Source organism: Podarcis raffonei, chromosome 6, assembly GCF_027172205.1.
Source record: "Podarcis raffonei isolate rPodRaf1 chromosome 6, rPodRaf1.pri, whole genome shotgun sequence".
Lineage (NCBI taxonomy): Eukaryota > Metazoa > Chordata > Lepidosauria > Squamata > Lacertidae > Podarcis > Podarcis raffonei.
Genome location: NC_070607.1, coordinates 30,102,389 through 30,128,054, shown reverse-complemented (window position 1 = coordinate 30,128,054; position 25,666 = coordinate 30,102,389). Strand labels below are relative to the sequence as shown.

At 41.0% G+C, this 25,666-nt stretch overlaps 1 protein-coding gene across 4 annotated transcripts in view; it reads right to left on the bottom strand.

Moving 5' to 3' along the window:
- Positions 1-25,666, bottom strand: part of COL24A1 (collagen type XXIV alpha 1 chain) — a 164,700-nt gene that overhangs the window by 110,017 nt on the left and 29,017 nt on the right. For all 4 annotated transcript variants that reach the window (XM_053391866.1, XM_053391864.1, XM_053391865.1 and 1 more), the window contains exons 5-12: positions 21,521-21,574; positions 17,196-17,249; positions 16,311-16,364; positions 11,926-11,970; positions 9,631-9,684; positions 5,459-5,503; positions 3,515-3,568; positions 509-553 (exon numbers count right to left, since the gene is read on the bottom strand). In XM_053391866.1, coding sequence (XP_053247841.1) covers positions 509-553; positions 3,515-3,568; positions 5,459-5,503; positions 9,631-9,684; positions 11,926-11,970; positions 16,311-16,364; positions 17,196-17,249; positions 21,521-21,574 — 405 coding nt within the window. The remainder of the gene's footprint in view (positions 1-508; positions 554-3,514; positions 3,569-5,458; positions 5,504-9,630; positions 9,685-11,925; positions 11,971-16,310; positions 16,365-17,195; positions 17,250-21,520; positions 21,575-25,666) is intronic.

The window sequence follows — 25,666 nt, the reverse complement described above, 5'->3', positions numbered from 1 at the left end:
ACTACTACTATTATTATTATTATTATTATTATTATTATTATTGTTATTTCACAGAGCGCTACCTCTCGTGCTGTCTCTCACTGCATAGGTCTTTGAGACAGCAAGAAGCACTACTTTGATAAAGCTAAGTTGTTCTCGAAGCAAGGTTTTACAACTAAAGTGGGGAGGTTAAAATGTTATTTGCTCTTTCCAAAATCCTGAGGTCTCCTCCATTCTGTCTGCACCCTTCTGCTCTTTGTTACAGTCCTCTACTCCCCCCCCCTTTATTTTTCTTTTTCTGGCCTTTGTACAGAACATCCTTTTAATAAGAAACCTTTCCTCCAGGACAAAACTAATTTTTTTTTAAAAAAAAAGCTGAGGAAAGCAGCATTTTAACATTCTTAAGACAGAATATAAAAGGGAACAACCAATCAAACTAAACAAGCAGCAAACTAAGTGAATAAAACATTGGCCCGTTATGCCAATAAAGACTGAATTAATTAATTAATGAAACATTGAGGCACTTTACCTGTCTCCCTTTAGGACCTCTTTTTCCAGGTAAACCAGGGGTGCCCTGAAACAAAAAAGTCACAGAATAGAATCCTTGAATTAAAGTTGCAGGCTCTTGTTAATGCAGTTTGTTTCTATTACTGTTCTTGTTATTTGTTTACAATCTTTAATTAATAAATCAATTAATTCCATAACGTTTATAGCCTGCTTATTTATTTTTTAACAAAATCTAAGTGGCATACCGTATTTTTCGCTCGATAACACGCACCTGACCATAACACGCACATAGTTTTTAGAGGAGGAAAACAAGAAAAAAAAATTCTGAATGAAACAGTGGATGTATCATTTTTGTGCTTCATGCTGCGGCCACAGACATGTGATTTGACGGTGAGTTTGGGGTAGCCCAATGCAAAGATCCTGAGGATCCATGTGGATCCATGCTTTGTAACCACGTTTTTGCACCATTGCAGCCCCAGGCAACAGTGGGTGCGTGATTTTTTTGGTGCAGGCTGTAGCCATGGACATGCTATGTGATCTGATGGTGAATTTGGGGTGACCCAATGCAAAGATCCTGAGGATCCATGTGGATCCATGCTTTGTAACCACGTTTTTGTACCATTGCAGCCCCAGGCAACAGTGGGTGCGTGATTTTCTTGGTGCAGGCTGTAGCCATGGACATGCTATGTGATCTGATGGTGAATTTGGGGTGACCCAATGCAAAGATCCTGAGGATCCATGTGGATCTGTGCTTTGTAACCACGTTTTTGCACCATTGCAGCCCCAGGCAACAGTGGGTGCGTGATTTTTTTGGTGCAGGCTGTAGCCATGGACATGCTATGTGATCTGATGGTGAATTTGGGGTGACCCAATGCAAAGATCCTGAGGATCCATGTGGATCTGTGCTTTGTAACCACGTTTTTGCACCATTGCAGCCCCAGGCAACAGTGGGTGCGTGATTTTTTTGGTGCAGGCTGTAGCCATGGACATGCTATGTGATCTGATGGTGAATTTGGGGTGACCCAATGCAAAGATCCTGAGGATCCATGTGGATCCATGTTTTGTAACCACGTTTTTGTACCATTGCAGCCCCAGGCAACAGTGGGTGCGTGATTTTCTTGGTGCAGGCTGTAGCCATGGACATGCTATGTGATCTGATGGTGAATTTGGGGTGACCCAATGCAAAGATCCTGAGGATCCATGTGGATCCATGCTTTGTAACCACGTTTTTGTACCATTGCAGCCCCAGGCAACAGTGGGTGCGTGATTTTTTTGGTGCAGGCTGTAGCCATGGACATGCTATGTGATCTGATGGTGAATTTGGGGTGACCCAATGCAAAGATCCTGAGGATCCATGTGGATCCGTGCTTTGTAACCATGTTTTTGCACCATTGCAGCCCTGTTTTTGCATCAGATCATTGCTATGTGATCTGATGGTGAATTTGGGGTGACTCAATGCAAAGATCCTGAGGATCCATGTGGATCCGTGATTGGAACCACGTTTTAAGTAGGGAGGGAAGGAAAAACATAGAAGCGACAAGGAGAAGGGTGTGCAGAGAAGCAGCTGGCTAAGAATGCAGGAGAGGGGTTTTACCGGAGGGAGGAAAGGAAGGCAAAAGTCCCCCCCCCACAAGCCAGCCAGCTCTCTCTCTCTCCCCCCCCCAACCTGCATGTTGCCTTCGAGTCCCAGACGCACGGAAAGGAATTGCCTGGAGGGGAGGGGTTTTCTCTGCTCTTTGTTCCGTTTGAGCAAACACAGTAAGGAAACAGAAGCGGGTGGGCAGTAAGACCCTGAGGCAGAATGCAGGAAAGCAGCAACTTCCTCCTTTCCTCCCTTCTCCGGACAATTTGATATTTGCCTGATTTATGCCTTCACTCGCGCTTGTCAGCTCCAGGGACCACACATTCGCTCAATAACACGCACAGACATTTTCCCTTACTTTTTAGGAGAAAAAATCTGCGTGTAATAGAGGGAAAAATACGGTATATGAAACAGCATAATAATTTTCAATAATATGCAGCTAAAATTAGCAAAATTTAAAAACAAGTATGAGTAACTAAACTATACGTCCTGCTGAAATAAAGTTTTTTTAGTAGACATCTAAAACATTATATTAAAAGGGGCCTACCTAATAGGCAAGCAGTTTCAAAGCATAGGTGCTGACTCACTGAAAGAATGACTCCACACAGATTTAGAACATGAGGCTGCTGGCAAATACTGATCCCAAAAGCCAAATTAGTAAACTGTGCACAAAATAATAGCTATCTTTTGGGGGGTGGGGTGGCGTAGGGGTGGAGATATACACCTGTGGGTACTATTGGCTCCTAATTGGCTCCATTTGTATTGACGTCAAAAAAAATTTGAGTAATTTGTCTATTGCAAAAATAGACAAATTCTTGCCTCTGTGCTCAAGGGACAATGAAAGACCAGATATCTAAGTATATGTAGAAATGTTGGCATCTGTCTGTCCCGAAAGACGATGGAGTTCGCCTCCAGAGGTGGAGTCAAACTGCTGGAGAATCACAGCACCCACTATGGCTACAGAGACTGGTAACTCATAAGTGCTGCCTCCTGTGTCGTTGTTTTTGCTGCATTAGCAGCACTGAAGTGACCTTTCTGGGGCACAAGCGTGGGCAGTGGGCAGGCAGTAATAAATTTAAACAGCATCCAAAGGGATTACTTGAACCAAAGCACCTCACATTCATTTCTCAGTTGTTTCGGTCAATAGGGTTAGAATAGACCCCAAAAGCCATAAGAATAAACACATTGATTTTGTTGTTGTTGTTGTTGTTAAATTAAGGAAGGAGAGGGCATGGCAAATTACACTTCCTGGAGAACTGAGCTCCCTTGCAGCAGCTGTTTACATTTTATGAAATGTGCACATTAAGAGAAATGACCCATTTAATGCCATGTCTAGTTTGGCCCTCTGTTTGGTGTATGTGAGGCAGAGTCCTATGAAATGCATGTCACATTTAGATTTCATGGCACTTTCTTATCATAAATGCGCGAAAATTCCATAAAACCTACTCTTTCTCCCTCGGGTCCAGGCAGTCCTGCTACACCAGGGGGCCCAATGAAACCCTTGATAAACAAAAGAAATAAGCAGGTCAGAAATTGTTTTTCCAGCACAAAGTCACTTACGATTTGCTACGCTCATAGATGACCAGCACCAAATGCTACATGCAATTTAACTAAGGAGGAAAACATGTTGCAGAGAAAACCCTATTGTTGCAATTAAATGAACTGATCAAAAGAATAAACAGTCACTTGTCTGGTTACCCATGGCAAGAAAGATTCAAGAACTGGGGTTGTTTAAAAAAGAAAATTAAGACACAACTGAGTGACTAATATGAGGAGAGATTGATCTTAAAATCTGCCATTGGCTAGTAACTTTTGTATACTTATTTCCAAGGCTGAATGATCGAATAAAGTTATTTTAATTCAAATATTGAAGAAACACCTAGCTTTAATTGCATAATTTTAACTTTGTGAATTGTTCTTCCAAACTATTTTTTTCCAATCAGCCTATTGTCTTTTAAAGATAACCAAATTTCCCCCACCAATTTAACAGCCAATTGTATCAATTCTGATGCATTTTTCAAACAGGGCATCAGAACAGGAACTGAATCTGTATGTCCAAGTAGTCTATACTTATAGTGTCAAAATACAGTACAGAAAACTCTAACTAAAGACAACTGTTCTCAATTGTGCACATGATACATACACACACAAAGAAAACCCACAAAGGAAAACAAAATCTGTGCAGTAGTAACCAAGGTGACAAGCAAATGTTTATTGAGAAAAAGAGTCGTATTTCTCAGATGTTGCCACAAAATATTCCACTAATCGGCAATTAAAATGAATAGACTTAGTGGTAGAAGGATCCCACGTTCTATTCCCAGCATCTCCAGTTAAAAATAAACTTCATGCACACCAGAAAACGATGCTGGGAACCCAAAATACAGGATGGATAATGCTGAGTAAGTTGGGCCACTGACTTAAATTTAGTGTAAAACAGCACTTAAGTCCTTTAACTTTACAGAGCTTGTTGTCCTGGCTTGACTAGCTGTTCAACTAGTTCAGTAGTGACTCGTTAGAATCTGAAGTAACCTCTTCCATGTAAAAGAAATGAGCAAACTAGTTCCTAGATCAAGTGGCAGGCGTAGCTAACCCATGGCCCTTAAGATACTGAACTACAGCTCCCATCATCCCTCATCACCAGCCATGCTGGCTGAGCCCAATGGGAGTTGTGGTTCAGCAATGCTTGAGGGACACAGATTAGCCACCATTGCCTTATGGTAAGAGACTGGACGCTGATCATGTCCCTGCACTGTTACACCTTTCTGCTAAAATTGCTATTCTAAATAGAACAATGGATTGCTTCGCTTTTCGATGGCACACACGTAACTCTTTTAGACCTTTTCTGCTTAGCAAGTTTAATACCCAAGGTCAAAGGAGATTTCACATTCTTCTGGGTCAGTTACTGAGGGACTGGGTGGAAGCACACAAGCCCAAGACCTCCTCACAACCTTACTGCGTTCAGAGGAGGAATCAGGAAAGTATCGTCCAAACACACCTTTAGTTTTGCAAACCTGATAACTGTGGGGAAAGTCTGTTTTATTCTTCCATTCTGTCTTCTTAACAACACAAAATCTATTGTTTCAGGCACAAAATGCCCAGCATCCATACATGCACATCCACACAATGCTATTTCCCTCCAGGGTCTGTCTCTTTCTCTTTGTATTCCAATCAAAGATGGAGCACTTGCATGGATAGACTGTGAGCACAATGAAACAAACCCTTCCATGAACGTCAATGAAACACAGTTTGTGAATAACTCACAGAGTGACCCCGTGAGCGGAAAAAATAGTAAATCTGGATGAAGTATCTGCAGTTCCATGCTACATTGTGAATGGGCAAAAAATAAAATAAAGTCATGCATGTCATAATCCTTTAAAAATGCTTACTTACTCTTACACCTTTAGGGCCTGGGTTACCTTCTGGTCCTGCTAAACCCTAGCACAAGAAGAAATGCCTTTTACTTCATTTTTAATACACAGAGAAACTATATTTTAAAATGCCATAGCTATCCATTTGCAAAACTGGCAAAATGCTTTTTCAATAATTATGACTGTGTCAGAACTCTCTATATGTGATCAAATTTGCAAAGGGTTTTTTTAAAACAACAACATATAGTTCCCTTGGTATGGGTGCAACTTTCTTTCTTTTTCTTTCAGTTAATTATTTGCAGGGATTGCACCTCACCCCCTTTCAATTAGAGACTTGGCTTAATATGACTTCACAACCATTTTTTAATAAACTTTTAAGCTCGGATGCAATTCCAGACATTTCCCAGAACAACATGCTGATTTCAGTCATTCAAAGTGCTTGATAGTTGGGAAGAGCTGGCAGGCTATTATCCTGTTGCTATAACCCCTATTCATGACTGTGAGTTATTAGAAACAAATTAGCAGACACAGAATCACTGCAAAAGCCAAAATTAAGGGATAAAACTGACCCCTTTGTATGTGTACATTGGAATTGAACTTTGTTCCTGATATTAAGTGTCTTAAGGAAATCCTGTGTCTATGACGATGGATGTTTTAGTTGGGTCTCTCTCTGTATGTACTGACTTAATGGAAAGAGTCGTTTAACATATTAACGAGCTTATGAAAGTTCCAGTGGTTAAAAACAATTAAGAAACCAACACAAATATTGAAGGGAAAGTACAGTGCATTTGAAGTAGTATTTTTTCTTCTTGTTCCAGGGCTGGTTCTCAGCAGGCTCTTCAGTTCTTGACTTGTTCCATATTTATAACCCTTTGTTCCCTACTGCTAACTTTTGGCAGTAGCCCAACTGTGAGGATACCAACCATCACCAACCATAACTCTTCATATCTTGTTGGCGAGCCACTTTGTGCCTCTCTCCTAAACTCTGAGGACCACCGTGAGGGACCTCAGTCTGTGCTATTCATGGTGATTAATATTTAACCTCCTTGACCTGAATGACCAACACTTGAAAAAGTACATACTGTACCACCTTCTTAGGTGGACAGAATTCAAGCTCGTTGGGTGAACTTTTGTTTTCTGATCGAATTCTGAGATTCACCAAAAGAAACCAGGAGCAAAGTAGCGACTCAAGAGGGTGGGCACATACCCTCAGCCTGGTAGGACGCGGGTGGCGCTGTGGGTTAAACCACAGAGCCTAGGACTTGCCGATCAGAAGGTCGGCGGTTTGAATCCCCGCGATGGGGTGAGCTCCCGTTGCTCGGTCCCTGCTCCTGCCAAACTAGCAGTTCAAAAGCATGTCAAAGTGCAAGTAGATAAATAGGTACCGCTCCGGTGGGAAGGTAAACAGCGTTTCCGTGCGCTGCTCTGATTCACCAGAAGCGGCTTAGTCATGCTGGCCACATGACCCGGAAGCTGTACGCCAGCTCCCTCGGCCAATAAAGCGAGATGAGCGCCGCAACCCCAGAGTCGGCCACAACTGGACCTAATGGTCAGGGGTCCCTTTAACTTTTATACCCTCAGCCTAGGAATTTGTTTTCGATACCAGAACAAAGTTCGCACAAAAACCCAGTCCTGAACCACACCATCCCCCAAAGCTTTCTTCATCTCAGCAGTCTCTTATTCATTATTATTTTTGTGGCAAGGAAAGCCTTTTTCTTATTGGAAGTCAGAGAGCCTTGTGGATTCATTGAAAACTACCCAGAGATCTACAAGTGGATCCAGATCTATTTCCTGGACACACCCCATGAGCCTGCAAAGACAGTTGCAACTGATATGCTCTATCATATTATTCATTTAATTCAGCTTCCTTTGCAGTTAATGACTGTGCTTCTGAAAAGTACAGCCCCAATCTTGGTTCTTCCTGTTGACACCTGTAATTAAGATGTTAACAACATGGAGGATGCATGGTTAGCTGGCTCTAACACCTGATAACGAGTCACTGGATTTCAGCTGGCCAATAGCAGTGGCGTGTGGAGGACTGAGCTGGTTGTTGAGGTGGTTTAGGTTTTAAGAATCAGCAGGACCTGTTTGTCTTTTATAGGAACTGGCCCCAAGCAAAGAGTTGTGGAAAGTGTAATGCAGAAGCATCCATCTTGGATATTTTGGACCATGGCTTGAACTGAAGACAGATAACATAACTGTATGCTGTAACTACTTTGCTTATTTTCTCCAATCTGGGCACTTCGCATGACAAACACAACTGATGTTTCCCACAGGAAACACCGACACTGTCGATGCCTTAATTTCGTGTTTTACAAAGGGTGTTCATGGGCTTGGACGTCAGTATTCTCAGATGTGCTTAAGGATTTGGGTATGTCATCCACAGGGCACTTATTTTCTGCACATGTTACATATTTGGTACACCTTCAGTGTACACACAATAACTGGATTTGCCAAAGAAGGCCTGGAGCCGATTTTAAGTCGGCAGCGCAACAGGCCAGCTTAAAAAAGTAAGCCGTTATTTTGCCAGATGTTCTTGCCATGTAATGTCTTTTGCTCTCTTTTAATCATGAAACTCCTTTTTGAGAGAAGATTCAGTCAGTGAGAACCAAGACTCCCTTACAGTTTAAAAATAGGCTTTTATGCTTTCTTGGAATTAAACCCACAGAGCCTGGGGGAAGAAGTTGACAGGGGTGGCACAGAACCTAACAAAAAAGTTTTTGGTTCATGCTTGTTTCAGGCTTTCAGCTTGGCCAGAATTGAGAATCTGACTCAAGTTTTGCCTCTTTGCTTTTATATAAATAAAACTACGCTAGTGGCAGCTGTTAATATCATACTCCCAGATTCAGATTCTGGATAGACTCTGGTACTGATAAATATACTCCCATCAGAACTGGGGTTGAAAACCAGCAGGTGCTTCTTACTGTCCTAAAGTGGCTTATCACATAATTATTCCTCCACAAGAATCAAGACAGATGTTGGGGAAAGTGGGGGAGAAGGAGTTTTTGTAACTTCTGAGTGTCTACTGAGCTGGTTATTTGGTTTCTAACATTTCTGATGGAAGGCAGGTGTGTCTCAGAATCATAGAGAAACAAAAACATAAAAGGAGCATGAGAAAGAGCTGTAAACAAAAGAAAAGGAGAGCAGGAAAGAAATATTAACATGGTTGTTGCTCCAATGGGGGAAATATACCAAAGCCTATCATCTACGTATCTCTTTATGCATAGAAGTTTAAGACAAATGTTGCATAGGACAAACCAAAAAATTAAAACAAAAAACAGAGTGACCAGCCTAATTTATATCAATAAACTTTACCAGAACACAAAACTTCTAGATGTGTAAGGACAAATGCACACACTATATCCTGACACAAAACACCACATCTCTTCAATATGCACTTTACCTAGTATAATATCTCTTTCAAGGATCTTTGCAATACACCAAAGCCAGAATCATACTTTGCTTTGCTACTTACAAAACATGGTGATATGCCAAGATTTGTCTTGTGATCCCTGGTTTGGGCATATTGCTAATCCAAGGATCATGGTTTGTTTCTACCAGGGGCAAGCTGGACTAAGTGAAAGCGAGTGCAATCACCTTGTGCATGATTAAACCATTAACTGTGATTTTACCATGACGTGTCCCTGCCATCATAGTGAACAAATGACACACCAGTCATACTTTGGTGGAGTCTTAATTCCTATATTGCATGTTGCCTTTAATCTCCACTTATGGAACAAACTTAGACCATACTCAGGTGCAGACGGCTTATATCTCTAGGTGGCAAACCAGAACAAAGACTTCTCCAGTCGAGTCTACCGCCCAGACTCCACACACACACATACCTGCCCATAATTGGGCAGTTTAAATTCGAGAGGGGCAGGATTTCCCACAATCCCTTGCAGACAGCCAGGAAAATTCCCCAACAGCTGGCCGCCATGTTGGGAGTTTTTCACCCCAGGGAGCTAGGGGGTGATGGGCCGCAACCACCGTCCATTCTTTTATAACTGCTCTGTGAATAAACTGTGCAAAGAAACCAACAAACTTAAACAGAATAGAGCAATAGACAAATTATTGTGGGATTGTATTCACGACTGTATTATTATTTTTTTAACAAAAGAAGAAAATCTGATTATTTGGGTATGTAGTAAAAAAATAATGTGATAATTTAGGTTTGAAGTATAGTTACTGCACCTGCCTGCCAGGGTAACCTGGAGCCCCAGGGTTGCCAGCCATTCCTAGAATTCCCTGAATTGAAGAAAAGGGGTGGGGGAAAGAAGAATTAATGCATTTTCTCACTTGTAGGTAAGGCCTAAACGTTCAATTCAAGACTGCCTTTCACGTAACTTACAGAAAATGTCAATCCTGTGCATCAACATGATAACTCAACCAAGCAATGGAACATGTATCTCAACAGTTAGTGGGCGAGAGAGGAGGGCCGTGACATTCAGTGGTGAAATGCGAGACACAGGCTGATTCATGAGGGAAACTGTTAGACCACTTTTCGGAAAAAGTGAAACATGGAAGATTCCCTCGGGGGACAGTGATTTATAATGCAGATTACAGAAAATGAGCCTGAGCTTGGTCATACGATTGCTATTTACACTGGGGTGGGGGGAACCATGTGAGAAGGTTTTCAATATCTACATAAGTATTTACTCAACGCTGTCTGCTGTCAGGTACCCCGGTGCAATAGTTCAGAAGCCAAGTTAAATGGCTTTTTTGCGGCTCAAAACCCCACTAGGTGGTAGGATTTGAGGTGATCTGAGAAGATTTCTGCATGGGAGCAGCTAAGCGGACAAGGATGTCAGGGAAGTAGGGAATTGAACCTGCAATAAATTCTGGCAAAAGTACCACCACCGCCTGTCACAGTTCACAGTCTGCATTTTTTCAAATCATTCTAAAATACACAGAGTGCAGATTATGTAAATTTGGAATAAATGAAAATCGGCCGGGGGGGGGAACATGGCTTGGCTGCACCATTCACCTGGCCTGCATCCAAGTGAGTCACTGCAGCATCCTGGGACCAAGAGCGGGAGAGACACAGCGGTTACACCATAATAGTTTGCTGACTTTGCTGAGGCCCTTTCCTCTGTCCTGCTATACTGCAGTGACTCAGCTGAACAGAGATCATGTGAGTGATGCAGCCACATCACACTGTCTGCCGCTGATGAAAATGCTGTTTCAGAAGATTGTAAAATGCTTAAAGACAGGAAAATATTCTAACTTGACTAACTGGGGATAGAAGCTGCCTGCTAGATAGATGCTCCCTGCATCCAGTCTAGCACTGCGAAGGGAACCTAGGTAATATGTAATAGTTGCAGGTGATCTCGCCTGTTTCACACACAGTGACGTCTCCCAGATACATCCTTACCAATTTTCCACATATGAACCTTATTCTCATACAGATAACACAGCTGATTCTCAGGCAACCATTTGTTGCAAAAAGAATGCCTGGTCTGCAAATAATAATAATAATAATAGCCCACCCTGGCAGAATTAAGCATAATTTACAACCAGCTCATTCACCACCTCCATCCAGGGCAGGGCTAATTAATCTCTGGTCCGCAGGCAAACTTGGCCCACTAGGCGGCTTTTCCCCAACTAACCACACTTGCCATCGTACATGACATCAGATCTGGCACAGGAAGAGGCATGTCTGACAAGGCAAACTTGGGAGGCTTAAAGTGTGCTCCCAATGGAGCAGTGGCTAGGAAAACCATCTGATGGGCAGCAGAGACAAAACCTGATGGACTGAGTGCATATCCCAAATTTGGGATTTCAAAGCACCCAGTCACATCAGATATGTGACAGGTGGGCAGCCCTGCCCAACTGTCCTATTTGGCCTGACGGCCAAAAAAAATGTTCCCCACCCCCCAATTGAGGACAAAACAGCAACAAATAAACAACACCATAACTAATCCCTGTCTCCAATCCAAGTAAGGCCTTACTTTTCACTGGTACAGCCTTTCACACTGAGTGGCATTTCATGGTATTCCAGTTACCACCCAACAATACATCATCTGCTACATCAATGGTGGCCAAACTTGGCCCTCCAGCTGTTTTGGGACTACAGTTCCCATCATCCCTGACCACTGGTCCTGTTAGCTAGGGATGATGGGAGTTGTAGTCCAAAAAGAGCTGGAGGGCCAAGTTTGGCCACCACTATGCTACATCATGTATTCCTAAAATGTCTCTGAAGTATCTGAAGGTTGGTCCAACTAGCTCAAAATTATCTACTGTGACTAGCAGTGGTGCTCAGATGCCAGAATCTTCCCCAGTCCCATTTTTCTGAAATCCTTCTAGCTGGCATTGTCAGAGATTGAAACTAGTCCCTTACTCATGCAAAGGATGCTCTACCACTGAACTTTGGTTCCTCCAAAAATTGTCTAAGGTATCAGCCTCACTTTCCCAAACTCTGGCACAAAGTGCTTATTAAATGAGAGATGCATTATAAGAGATGCATCAGATTGCGACTGGACTACTTACTTGCTCCCCACGTGGCCCCGGTGGTCCTGGATACCCCATGGGACCCTACAGGTATGAAAGATAAATGTTTCAATGAATGCTGAAATGATCATACACACACATCAGGTATCGGCACTCTGCTTCCTCCTCCCCTCCGCACCCTTAAGCAAAGAAAATTTTGCCAAGCCTATTTTCATCTGATATCAATATAGCTTAGTTTTAACAGCTGGCATCTGAAAAGACAAGTCTACTGGTGAGAAATGGGGAGAGACTTGTATCTCCATACTCTTTATCAACTTCTTGATATGCCAACCTGAAATCAAGCAGAGGTTTGCATTAAGTAGCATGTAGATGAAAAAGACCTCCAGGAGCAATCTGCTTGTAAGTACTGAATGCTGGATCCGGTCCAGGCAGTTTCCCCCCCATTCCAAATCCTTTTCGCAACACTCTGAGTAATACTGTGAGGTAGCTATAAAGAAGTTTTTCACAGACAGCTCCAAGAAGCTATCTAGGAAAAAAGATTAATTAAGATAATTTTACACACATAAAAGAAAACATCAATATTCCAATAAATTTGGAATATTCAACAAGCCAGCTTATGCAAGCTGTTGTCTCACTACTTAAACAGCATTGTCCTAAACTGTATTATAGAGAATTACTGCTGTTTAAGAAAGTGAACTAAACCTGCAAATTTTACTGTCTGGCTTTGGGAAAATAATGCGAGTTGAGAAAGTTTATGATCACCCAAAAACCAAAATTACACTCTGATCAATACTTTGCTATTTCTATTCTTATAAGAGGCGAGGAATTCAGTCCATTGTAGGGTCCACCTGCTCATCTCACCAATTTCCCTCTTCTTCCATACAAAAGAGCCCAAGGTATGTTGCGGCAGTTGTACCCCAAAAAGCACAAAATCCTTGGCATTCTGTTTGTAAGCACCTTTCAAACCGTGGGTAGAAAAATGACCTTGTGTTATGCGCGCACACATGTGCACGCACACACACGGGTAGCTTTGGGATGGTGGGCAAAATGGCTGTTGGATGTACCCCTCTCCCCTCTACTGGTGACCCTAGCAAGCATACCTGGCAGCACTGGTAGGCAGCAGAAACAGCACCATCTCACTGGGGCTGGGCCACTTTCATGTCTCATGATACCCTGGAGCTACATGCTACATTGGGAGACACTGTGGAAAATCAAAATGGCAGCTGCCCAGTGCTCCTTGAAAAAATGTAGCAAGGGGCCCAGGGCAGGCATCAGGAGTGGGACCTGCCAGGGTACTGGTGCCCTGACAGACACCCAAGGATTCCAGGTGCTGACAACCAGTTCTTACATACACACATGAAGCCAGCCACAATATAAAAAAGGCTAGTTTCTTTTTTAGCGCAATAGGTAAAAATAAAAAATAAAAATGTGAGTGGTCTAGGTTTCAGCTCCTTCTCATTGGAGTCCCCCCCAAGGAAACAAAACCAGGAAACACATGCAAATAAGTGTGAACTGCAAAGCGAATTACGTAAAATGAGGTATATTTTGCACATCCGCTGAACTTTTCTATTCTATTCAGGCACAGAAGTGTCCCTGAAACTCGATAATCTGGGCTGTAATTTTCTGGACTTTAAAAACACACACACAACAAAACACCTCTACGCATGCAACTGATAGTGAACATTTTATTTCTATTTCATGATTATTTTATGTAAAAAAATCTAAATTACATTAAAACGTTTTACTTACAAGATAATGTACAAATTGAACATTTCCCCCACCATGTAACAATTGCACATTAAGCTTCCGTCTTGTAATATTTCAAGTTGCTAACTCATCTCTTGCTTACAGTTCTGCTTAATTAAGCATATTATATTTGTTCTGTGTCTGGAATAGATTCTAGAAGCAACAGTGAGGAGCAGTACGTTTGAATTGCTGCTTCCAAAAAATTGATTCAGGTGCTTTTTACAGTCAAACCAGCCCAACTTTGTCTATAGAGTCCAGACTTCACATCCAGCATGAGGAAAAGTGCACCCAAATTACATCCAAAGAACCCCAAATGCATGCCTTCCACATATACTGTAGAACTTCAGCTGCAGCCCTTAACGCAGCATTGAATTCCTCTCTGGGAACGTCTCCTCTATGACTCTCACAGCTAGCTTTTGGAGAGGCAAGGGAAAGCTGCTTTGAGGAGGCAGATTTTAAATTTACTTTAGGTTCTTTAAGAGAACTATTTTGGTCAGCAAAGAAAGGAGCACGTGCTGACAAATATGATCATATCAATTTGCATTATGTCTGCAACCTTTAAAACAAACTAATTGCAACATGGTTAATTAATTTCACAGTTTACTGCAGCTGTAATCATGAAAAAGTAGGTCGGTTTTTGCCAAAATATAGACCAGATGTATTGGCTTAAGCAATATAAAGAAGCATTGAAGGGTACTTTTGTCTGTGTGTGTTTTCTTGCATTACTCTGAATGGAAAATGAACTCTATTTATGTATATACACTTCATCAACATGTCATCAACAGCTCATCCACATTTTCCATTTGCAACTAGAAATGGGCATGTTAGGATTTTGGAGGGGGAAAAAATCTGTCCATGTGGAGTACATTTTTAGGTTCTGAAACTGACTGAAGGATAGGACGACACTATAGAGAAGTGTTCACATAAAATCACATTTGTGACTATTGCAGTCTGTACCTCAATCTGGCAGAGATGATATGAAATTTCGCTTTAAGATCACTTAAAGAGTCTTGGTCAGCGCACACCATTTTGGGATAATCTACATGCGTCGTTTTTGGAAGTGAGGAAGTTTTGAAATTATGTCTCAAAATAAATAGCAGACTAACAGATCTTGAGACAAAAACATGGTCACCAACATGTTTTAATTGGATTCATTAAGCCTAACAATAAGAACATATTTCCTTGTACGGCACGTTATTTTTGTTTAGCCCAGGGGTGCCCAAACTTTTTTCAAAGAGGGCCAGAAGTGAACATGTGTGAGGGCTGACCAAAGTTTGTGAGCTTTTTTAGGATTTGACACCAATAAATAAACTGCCACAAGACCCGGATAAAACCAGTCAGATTACGCCCCTGAAATGGACTTTGGACATGCTTGGTTTAGCCAATAACTTTTCCCTCATCTTCCCATCACCCCTCATATTTGAACTTCATAAATTTTTTTTCTACAGTAGCCAAGGCACCATGAAAAAAATTTACTACAGAAATTACTGCTCAAACTCTATGGTAAAGTGAATAAAAGCACATTTAAAAGATTTTGGTTCTTGTGATGTATGAAAGCTATTTCGATGGATAAACATGCATCACCCCTGTGGTTTTAGAACATAACTTACATTGGAACTTTTAAAGGACCACTGCAGCACGTACTTCCAGTAAATCTACAGGCGGCCCTGCTATTTTCTACTCAGATGGTAGAGGAAATGGGAAAGGACAGATCTGTAGTTTGTTCAGTTCAAAATGCTTCACTTTTTACAAGCAGCTCCTGATAGCAAGGTTAGTAGATATCATTTGCTAAATTAGCACACAGATGTGGCAAAGATCTCTATGCTGCCAGCCTAGAAAGCATGTCAACTGTGGCACAAAGCGAATGACCATAGCACTAAATTTCAGCGCCGAGAAATTAAAACAACTGCGATTCCATTTCTTGTTTGCTGCCGCGTACAGTGGAGAAACTGCCTTTCATAAGCGTTCATTTAGCTAACCTCTGTGACAAGAGCTAAAACAGAACAAGCTTGAGTTTCCCATGGCAATCAGTCACAGAAGGGACATTAGATCCCTGCAAAATCAAATATTAGAACAAAATTCCACTTGCTGAATTCCCACAATCTTATGATTTCCGAAGTTGGCGCATTCAAAAAATTGACATTTCTGTAGATTGGGTTTTGTGGAAAATTATTTTTTTAAAGGCTTCTGGAAAAAGATATCGATCAAGACTTGAGAGCCACAATCGTCACTGAACAATTACGCTCTGATCCAAAAAAATAAAAATAAAAAAATTCCTTCCAGTAGCACCTTAGAGACCAACTAAGTTTGTTATTGGTATGAGCTTTCGTGTGCATGCACACTTCTTCAGATACACACTAATAACAAACTTAGTTGGTCTCTAAGGTGCTACTGGAAGGAATTTTTAAATTTTGCTTCAGCTATGGCAGACCTACCTGTAACTAGAGCTCTGATCCAAAGCTCTGTTTGCTCACTAGCAATCTTATTCACGGGCAGCTTTGCACCGGTCTGTAAGGAAACCCTTCCACACACTGAAACTCTGTGTGTACATAAGCCTCAAGCATTCTGTTTGCAGACTTCCAGTAATAGCACTGAAAGTTAATAATAATAATAATAATAATAATAATAATAATAATAATAATAACAACAACAACAACAACAACAACAAAACACCTTACCTTTTCACCTTTGATGCCTACAAGGCCTGGCAAGCCTATTAGTCCTGTATCGCCCTGTAATTTCAGAATTCAAACAATTGTTGTAACCTGTCACAATATTGGGGAGGGATGAAATCATAGCATGTCTAAGGCTGGAAGACATGATAAAGGCCACTATGTTCCCCTCCCTAAAGATAGAGCCAATGAGTCATCACAGGAGCCTCCCACCTCTCCAGCCTGTTCAACACAAGCAAACCCACACAACACCATTCAGAATGCACAGAACCGGAGTAAATCATCAGCAATATCTCCAAAAGACAAAAATACAGGAGCCATATCTCCATGGCACAGTACATGCCTTGCATGCAGAAGGTTCAGGGTTCAATCCTTGGCATTCCCAGTGAGGAAAAATTCTTTTCTATTGCCACCTGGATACTTTTTCAAGCAAGAGACTACCAATTGAACCTGGAGCATTCTATGACTTAGCTAGGTTGCCCACCATCCCATCTTATTTTCCCAGAACTCTGATTTACACGAGCACCGTTGAACATATTGAAACGAGATTTGTGTTGATCTAGCACCATTTTCTGAACAATGTAGCTAGGGTCATTAGGTTTTCCAGATACAGATTCAGATGGAGCTTCAAGGCAAGAAAGGGTATTTCCACACTTGCTTTTGATGTCTGCTTTAACACAACTCTGACTTTGGCACTAGTTCTGATTTGTATCTAACAATAAAATATAAATGTTTTCCTCCAATCTGCAAATCCCCCAGTATAAACAAGCTACCTGTAGTTTATTACTGAAAACATTCAGGAGAGACTTAAATTTTATGTCATGAGTACAAGAATATCGGCAAGATTTCAAATGTTTGTGGAGATGGCTCTCAAAAAATTAAACTAGTTACCTTTTCCCCACGTTTTGCTTGTCCTGGGGAGAATCCTGGATCACCTTTGGGACCCTGTGGTTGAGAGATTAAATAAAGAGTTAAAAACAAGAAGAAGAAGAAGAAGAAGAAGAAGAAGAAGAAGAAGAAGAAGAAGAAGAAGAGTTTGGATTTGATATCCTGCCTTTCACTCCCTTTAAGGAGTCTCAAAGCGGCTAACATTCTCCTTTCCCTTCCTGCCCCACAACAAACACTTTGTGAGGTGAGTGGGGCTGAGAGACTTCAGAGAAGTGTGACTAGCCCAAGGTCACCCAGCAGCTGCATGTGGAGGAGCGGAGACGTGAACCCGGTTCCCCAGATTACGAGACTACCGCTCTTAACCACTACATCACCACAACAACATATGATTGCTATCATTACTTAGGAGATACAGATAATTTGCTTCAACATGGTATAATGTCTAAAACGTGCCCAGGATTTTAACTGAATTTATATCTACTTTTTTTGTATGTTTACTGTTGCTACGATAATTGTTTTTGTTTCTGATGTTTTTGATCTGTTTTATATTTGTTTCATGTTCTCTTTTGTAAGATACCTTGAAAATCTAGATTAATAAAATTACGATTTTTTTAAAAAAATGGTATAATGGAAATCAACTAATTAAGTAGGCCATTGTGTCCCAAAATACCTGCATTTACCATGTCAGAACCTCTGGAGTTTTTTTTAAAATGGATGACTTGGGTTTCACATCTACAAGAATGCAGCAAAGTACCGTATTTTTTGCTCTATAAGACTCACTTTTTCCCTCCTAAAAAGTAAGGGAAAATGTGTGTGCGTCTTATGGAGCAAATGCAGGTTGCGCAGCTATCCCAGAAGCCAGAACAGCAAGAGGGATTGCTGCTTTCACTGCGCAGCGATCCCTCTTGCTGTTCTGGCTTCTGAGATTCAGAATATTTTTTTTTCTTGTTTTCCTCCTCCAAAAACTAGGTGCGTCTTGTGGTCTGGTGCGTCTTATAGAGCGAAAAATACGGTATACAGTGGTACCTCGCAAGACGAATGCCTCGCAAGACAAAAAACTCGCTAGATGAAAGGGTTTTTTGTTTTTTGAGCTGCTTCGCAAGACGATTTTCCCTATGGGCTTGCTTCGCAAGACGGAAACGTTAATACAGTTAATACAGTTGCGACTTGACTTCGAGGAGCAACTCATAGAACGCGGTGTGGTAGCCTTTTTTGAGGTTTTTAAAGACTTTGGTGATTTTTGAAGCTTTTCCAAAACTTTCCCGACACCGTGCTTCGCAAGACGAAAAAAATCGCAAGACGACAAAACTCGCGGAACGAATTAATTTTGTCTTGCGAGGCACCACTGTATATTTCTGGCCTCTGCAAACTAGTTTAAACTTAACCAATATAGTACCAGAAATTATCTGAAACACACATTTCGTCATAGTTGTTGAAGAGGCAACATGGAAAATGAACATGCAAAATGGTTCTGTGGCTGCAATCCCAAACACAGTTGCAAGAAGGTAGGCTCCATTGAACACAATAAGTAAATCTGAATAAGACTACACCATTAAGTCTCTACATATTATTACAATTGGAAGAACAGGGGTGATTAAAAAGTGTTCGGCACTCTGAATCAGTATGTCGAGACCTACAAATTCTTAGTAGTAATTTGAGCAGCAACTTCCTCAATGTGAGTTTTGGTGATACAGTCACCAGTTGCCAGGCAGAAGCAACATCTGATAAACAACAGGCACAATGCCTGCACTACATTCAATGGTGTTTGGTCCAAATTCTAATTCTCATCGGGGATTTTTTTTTTTTTTTAAAGATGCCACTACTCATATATTGATAAAACTGCTGTGGGTACCAGTCCAAAATGGCTGCCATGGGGCAACCAAATTAGAGGTGCTGACAGTGACTACTGCCTATTCTGGATGTCTCTGGTGGTTTCCCCCCCAATTCCTTCTCTCATTCACTAACTCAATCACCATTCTTCACTTTTCTGTTATTTCCTGGGTTTGGGTCATAGAAGGAGGAGTATATGTTGCTTTGTTTTGCATTCTAATAATATATATATGCCATGACATGTTCCATTTTGTATACGTCCAAATCCTGAAAAAAGGCAGCTGATGGATTTTGTCAGTACTAAAGAGGAACAAAAACCCCTGAAGGATATAGTAATAATGTCAATCAAAAAAACAGTAAAGGATGAGAAGGAACATCACAACTTGCTTCCTGCTCCCTCCTACAGCAGGCAAAGTGCCAACATCCAGGTTTCAACCTCACATTAACCAGTTTATTTATTTTAGGCAACAGACCAGAAATAAGACCAAAAATAAAACTATACAATGCACCATAATCTTACACGCATGATAGCAAATGACCTAAATAACCCCTGAAAGTTTTAACCTCAGTCAGCTGTCAATAAACAGGGGGCAGCAATGAAGTGGAAGGTAGTGGGACTTGGCTCTTTGTGCATTTAGTTTGCCCTAGAATGGTTTGTTCAGATGAGAGGAACTATGTGTGTCTGCCTGAGCAACAGCTAGTCTCTGAACTCCATTCACGATTTGCTGTATCTCTTCTCTGAACTAAATAGCTTGCAAACTGACAGCTTGCTCCAGTCAAAAGGAAGTGGCATTAAACAGATGTCTCTAAAACAATAGCTATCACCTCTCATAGCCTTCACACGGGGGGGGGGGGCGATGCTTGTACAAATTAAATGAAAATATTGAGCTTTCACAAATGTTGGGTTTTTTGCAGTAGAAGAAAAAACAGGGGTGGTTGGTTTTTTTTAGCACATTAATAGAAGCTGAATGATGATGATGTTGTGTGGCACCATGCCAATAAACTCCCCAAAATCAACAACCAGCAACTATACCATTATAAATTATTATAATATTTATTATTGGTAAGTGCAGAAAGGCCCAGTATGTAGGTTCTTCTTCCAATACTTTGCTAATGTATCATCCATGTAATCTACCACCCAGCTGCTATTTTGCCATTATTTATTTATTTATTAGATTTGTATACTGACCCTTATCGAAAGATTTGCCATGCATATAAAATATATAGCCACTGAATATTGATGTGTTAAATAATTGATGTGTGGCTGATTAATAAATAACTACTCTTCGACTAAGAATTCAGCAGGAATTGGGATTACAAAAGACAAAAAAAAACCATGGAGCAAGTACAAAGCAATTCTTGCTTTCTGAACTAATTAAGTACAAAAAAACAAACAAACACCCGGTAATGTTAGAACCAGTAATGTTAGAAACACTGGTTTTGGTGAAGGCAACATTTCACCTCAAAATACGAGCGACCTGGTCACTGAAGAAGAACGTCATAGAATATGTCCAACAAGCAGCTTGCAACGGCTTCCGATTGGTCTGTCTATATTTTAACTCACCGTAAAACCCACACAGATAGAACTAGTGAACTTTGCATATTCCACTTACCTGCTCTTAAAACACCAGATGCTAATAAGAGGGCGCCCCAACAATCATGGGCTACTTTGTTTTACAATGTCAAACTGTGAGAGCCTTATTTGATATATTTTCTTGGCCCGGGGCAATTTTTAACACCTGTCACTACAGGTCAGATTCCTGCCATGAGGAATCACACTAAAACAAATCATGGTTGGGGCTGCGTTTCCCCCCACCCCACCCCCTCCAACGTATCTATCAAACTGTTATAACTAAATATGAGCTGAAGGCATTCCACAACGGCACAAATCTGTCCAAAACTATTTACATAGCTTGCGCTCCTCTGGTTTGAGTTCGGAGTCGCTTACTAGGCCTTAATCTATCAAAGCTTAACACTGTCTTTCCAGTTTAACCACCACTGAACTTTTGGCGCAGTTTGGTGACGTTTTCCATCTGAAACGGTTCCCTCTTACAAAAATTAATGATGACTTAAAGGAGCAAAATCCATATCAATATTTAATTCTTTGGGCATTTTTTTGAATTCTACAGTACTGTCTGTTTGCGCTCAGTCTTGCACTTGTTCAGGGAAGTTTTTAATATTTAACGCTGTATTGTTTTTAACACTTGATTGGGAGCCGCCCAGAGTGGCTGGGGTAACTCAGCCAGATGGTCGGGGTATAAATACTAAATTATTATTATTATTATTATTATTATTATTATTATTATTATTATTATTATTATTGCACTTCTGTTTACTAGCTATATTTGCTGAGAACCATTTATAGTCAGGACTTCATTTATAAACCAAATACATGACTCTCATTAATTTCTGTGCAAGCAGGTTTTAACCATTCCAAACATGGACATATCAGAAGAGCATTGGATTCACACAGTAGTTTTGTTTATGTGTTAGCATACCTTGGGACCAGGCAGCCCCGGTAGCCCTGGGTTCCCGTGTGGACCTGGAATACCCTACAGAAAGCGAGAGGAAAGGTTACACAAAATAGTAAGAGTAAAGGAGTGCTTTGTGTAAAAAATAACAAACAGCCGTTCTGAAAGATCATTAGTTCAATAGTCAATAGTGTATGGGGGGTTTCTCCAAAAAAAGCCCCAAACAAGTTAATAACCCGCTAACTGCCTTATTCCCTATATTATTTAGTTGCTATTACTGTGATTATTATGGTTATGATTATCCTCCCTTTCTCGATTGAACAATAAAACAGTTCTCAATAAAAAAAAGTTCATTTCAACTATCTCTGCTTTACCTTTCTACCTGAAATACCCAAGCCAGCCAATGAAACGTACCCAAATAAAAATGCAGTAATAATAAAAAATTTAAAAAGAAAAATCCTAATAAAACACATCGGGTGAACTGCAGCAAAAGAATAGTTATCAAAAGTTTCTCCCTTCTCCCCTCTCAGACTGAATGCCAACTCAAAACTAGTTAAGCGTTGAAAGAACATAGGACATCTAGCAAATGTCTCTGGAGACGGAAGCCTGAGAGCTACCACTGAGAAATAGTTGTTCCTACACACCATTCACAGAGCCTCTTACAGCACGAGCAACTGGTTCAGGGCCTCGGTTGATAAGCATAGTAAAATGGACACGCTCAATATTTGCAATATTTCATGTATTAAAGTAATACAAATAGATGAAGAGAATAAAGAAATATATAGCAGCATATCCACAGAGCTCTTCTCTGGAGTATGATTCAAGAATATATGATTTCTTTACCGCTGCCTGATTGGGTTGGATTTTTATACAATGAACTTTGTTTGTTTGTTTTAGATTGTTGCTTTCCACTGTTTAGCTATTCTTTGTTTAACTGGTAAATAGAGTTGTACAATAAATAAAAGAAAAACAGGCAACGCAGGGTTATTCCATTCACACAATTGGCCCTCCTTGACTAACAAAGTAGGGCCTAAGTGAGGCCGCCATGTTTATGGCACCCTCAACTGTCAAGTCAGTAGAGGGGCCAACCTCTTGCTCAGCCCTTGTTTCAGTCTCTCAGTCTACCCTCGGCTATTTCTACATATTCTCTTCCAATACACAAGTGGCTGGTTTATGTGGCCCTGTATCATCACCCTGCTCAGCAAGATCCTAGTGATTTATTTAACTTTCAAATTGGCCCCCACCACGTTAAGTAATAGATAATGAAGAAGCAGCAGTAATGGGTGGGAGGGTAGGATTGCTAAGTCGCCGCTGAAAGCTGGATAGAAAAGGGGGCAACAGTGAAGTGCAAAAGTGCCTGAGGAGCCAACCTAGCATTCCTACTGGCACGGTGGCACTGAGACACCCCCTCCCCTTCTCTGCCCAAGTAGTACCAAGTCAGTCAGAGAGAGGTCAGATGAATGGCACAGCCCCACCACACTGCCCGGGACTGAGTACAGTGGTACCTCGCGTTACGAACGCTTCAACTTACTTTTTTTGGGTTATGAACAATTGTAACCCGGAAGTAAGTTGTCCAAGCGCTCAGAGGCCTCCACGCTGTCTGGAGGCAAACCTGGACATCGGCGGGGCCTACAGAGCTCTCTGAGGCCTCCGCAAATGCCAGGAACCAAGCCCCGACATCCGCAGTGCCTAGAGCGGCTCCGCAAATGCCGGGAGCTTAGCCCCAACACCCGCGGTGCCTGCAGGGCTCCGCGAATGCTGGGAGCCAAGCCCCGGCATCTGCGGTGCCTAGAGCGGCTCTGTGGATGTTGGGAGCCAAGCCCCGGCATCAACGGTGGCTGCAGGGCTCCGCGGGTGTTGGGAGCCAAGCCCTGGCATCCATGGCGCCTGCAGAGGCTCTGCGACCGGGGTCCAGCCACAGGAGCTCTCTGAGGCCTCCACGAATTCAGGGAGCCAAGCCAATTGTGATTATGGAAGAGGACCCTGAGCCCCCTCCAAACAGTCAGTTTGGAAATAAATTTTAATTTTTTTCATCTAAAATACTGTCTTATTTATTTTATAGTACAGTACATTGATTATTGCCTTCATTTTATGGATCAATGGTCTCGTGAAACAGTAAAATTCGTGTTAAATTGCTGTTTTAGGGGGTGTTTTTTCATCGTTTGGAACGGATCAATCCCCTTTCCATTACTTTCAATGGGAAAGTCCGCTTCAGGTTAAGTACAGACTTCCGGAACCAATTAAATACTTAACCTGAGGTACCACTGTAATAGTAATATATTATCATTATCATACCGCTTTATATTTTTTAAGGGGGGAAAAACCTCAAAGGGGCTTACAATCTACATTAAAATATCAAATGAAAGAAGCCAGAATAAAACATCAATGAAGAAAGTCAAACACAAAGCAACACAAGTTAACAAAAAATATCTTTTAACATTTCAGAGAAAACCATACTAAGGGAAGCCAAATGTAAGATGTGTGTATTTCCCCCCAGTAAAAATAAAATATAAATATAGAGAGAGGGGTCAGCAGGAAGTGTTCTGCTCCTACCCAAATAGAAGTGCGTGGATGAAAAGTAGAACCCCATAGTTCTATTTGTGATGTATATAAATATAAGTATATGTTTGAACAGAGATGCTATTCAAACATATTCAGTTCAATTTCTGGGTATGTTTCACGTATGCTAGTTCAAGTAACTTTCCACAAACTCATGCAAGTCTTGACTGATGAAAATGAGATGAAATAATCAAGTCCCAGTGATTTCAGCAACACCAAATTCCAGATCATTATGCTAATCCAGAAAGATTAATTAATCCATGTGCAGAAACATGCTCCTTTGTATAGTAGAGGCCACCTGTTAGGAATGGGTCCAAATGCAATGAGAGTGCTGTGGAGCTCTGCGCCATGTGCGTTTCTGCACCACATATGCTCAGCCCAAATAATCAGTCAGTGCAGCCAACTCTGATACTGCTGATCATTGTTGGAATCTTTTTTCTCTTCCCTCTCCTTACAGCAGTTAATAAGGGCTGCCAAAATTGACACCTTCAGTCATTTGGCAAGGAGATCTTCACATGCAGCTTGCCAATACACGTGGGAATCTCTGCATCAGTGCCATTGTTTACTTGATGAGTTAGTTTTTGATAATTATAACATGCTGAAAGGTACTTCTTAAATATGTCAACTCATTTGCAACTAACGGTCTTGCCATTGGAACGTCGAAATGTTGGTTACACCACTTGTGACATATTCAGGTAAATTTTAGGGATTTTTAAAGGAAATTTCAGGAATAACCCAGGGATGTACAAGAGAAAAAGCACTTCATAAAGTGCTATAAAAAAATTCATAAAGTGCTATAACTTGCAGTTTCAGAAGTGGGAAGTGTTACTCTAAAATAAAATAAGCTTGGAGTTTGTAACATACTCAGAATTGCACTGTTAAAAACAGCCACGCTTGAATAGGCAAAAAACAAGATCAAGTAAACAGCTGTCAAATGCTTCAGAATTTTTTTACTTGTCTTGTTTTGTGTGAAATCATCAAAGTGTCCTTTAACTTCATTTTCATGTGAGAAATTCCATAAACCGGTGAGGTTTTATTTTAGGTTAGAAATGGACAGAAATATGTAACTTTAACTAAAGGCATCTCCACATTGACTGGACTACTAAAGTGGCTGCATATTGACCCAACTGGGCAAAGGATACAAATCAAAGATTAATGTTTAATGGATAAGCAGGATACTTATTTAATGGATCTCCTTTCCCCAAATTTTAGGCGCTCATTCCCTCCTTCTCCACTTAAGAGCATAAGTTTATAAGAGGGCGCTTCCAATCCAGTATCCTTTTCTCAAAGTAGCAAACCAGATGCCCGTGGAAAGTGTATTTCATTAAGAGCCTACTTCCTCTAATAATTTGACCACTGCCCCAAGAGTTGCCCAAATATTCAAAGCTCTCAGAGACAAAATCTACCAAATATTGCATTAAGTCAGATAAGCCACATTATGTGCTTTAATGCAACTTTGCTTAATTTCTATAATTGCAAAACGAGCTGCGTTGAAACAAAATTTAGGCTTTTCTTTCGAAAGGGTGCAATCCTGGGTATTTAAAGGGGTATTTAGAAGGTGTAGAATTTCCTTGCAGTCGTTCAAAGTATGACTGCATTATCCTGCTAAGAAGG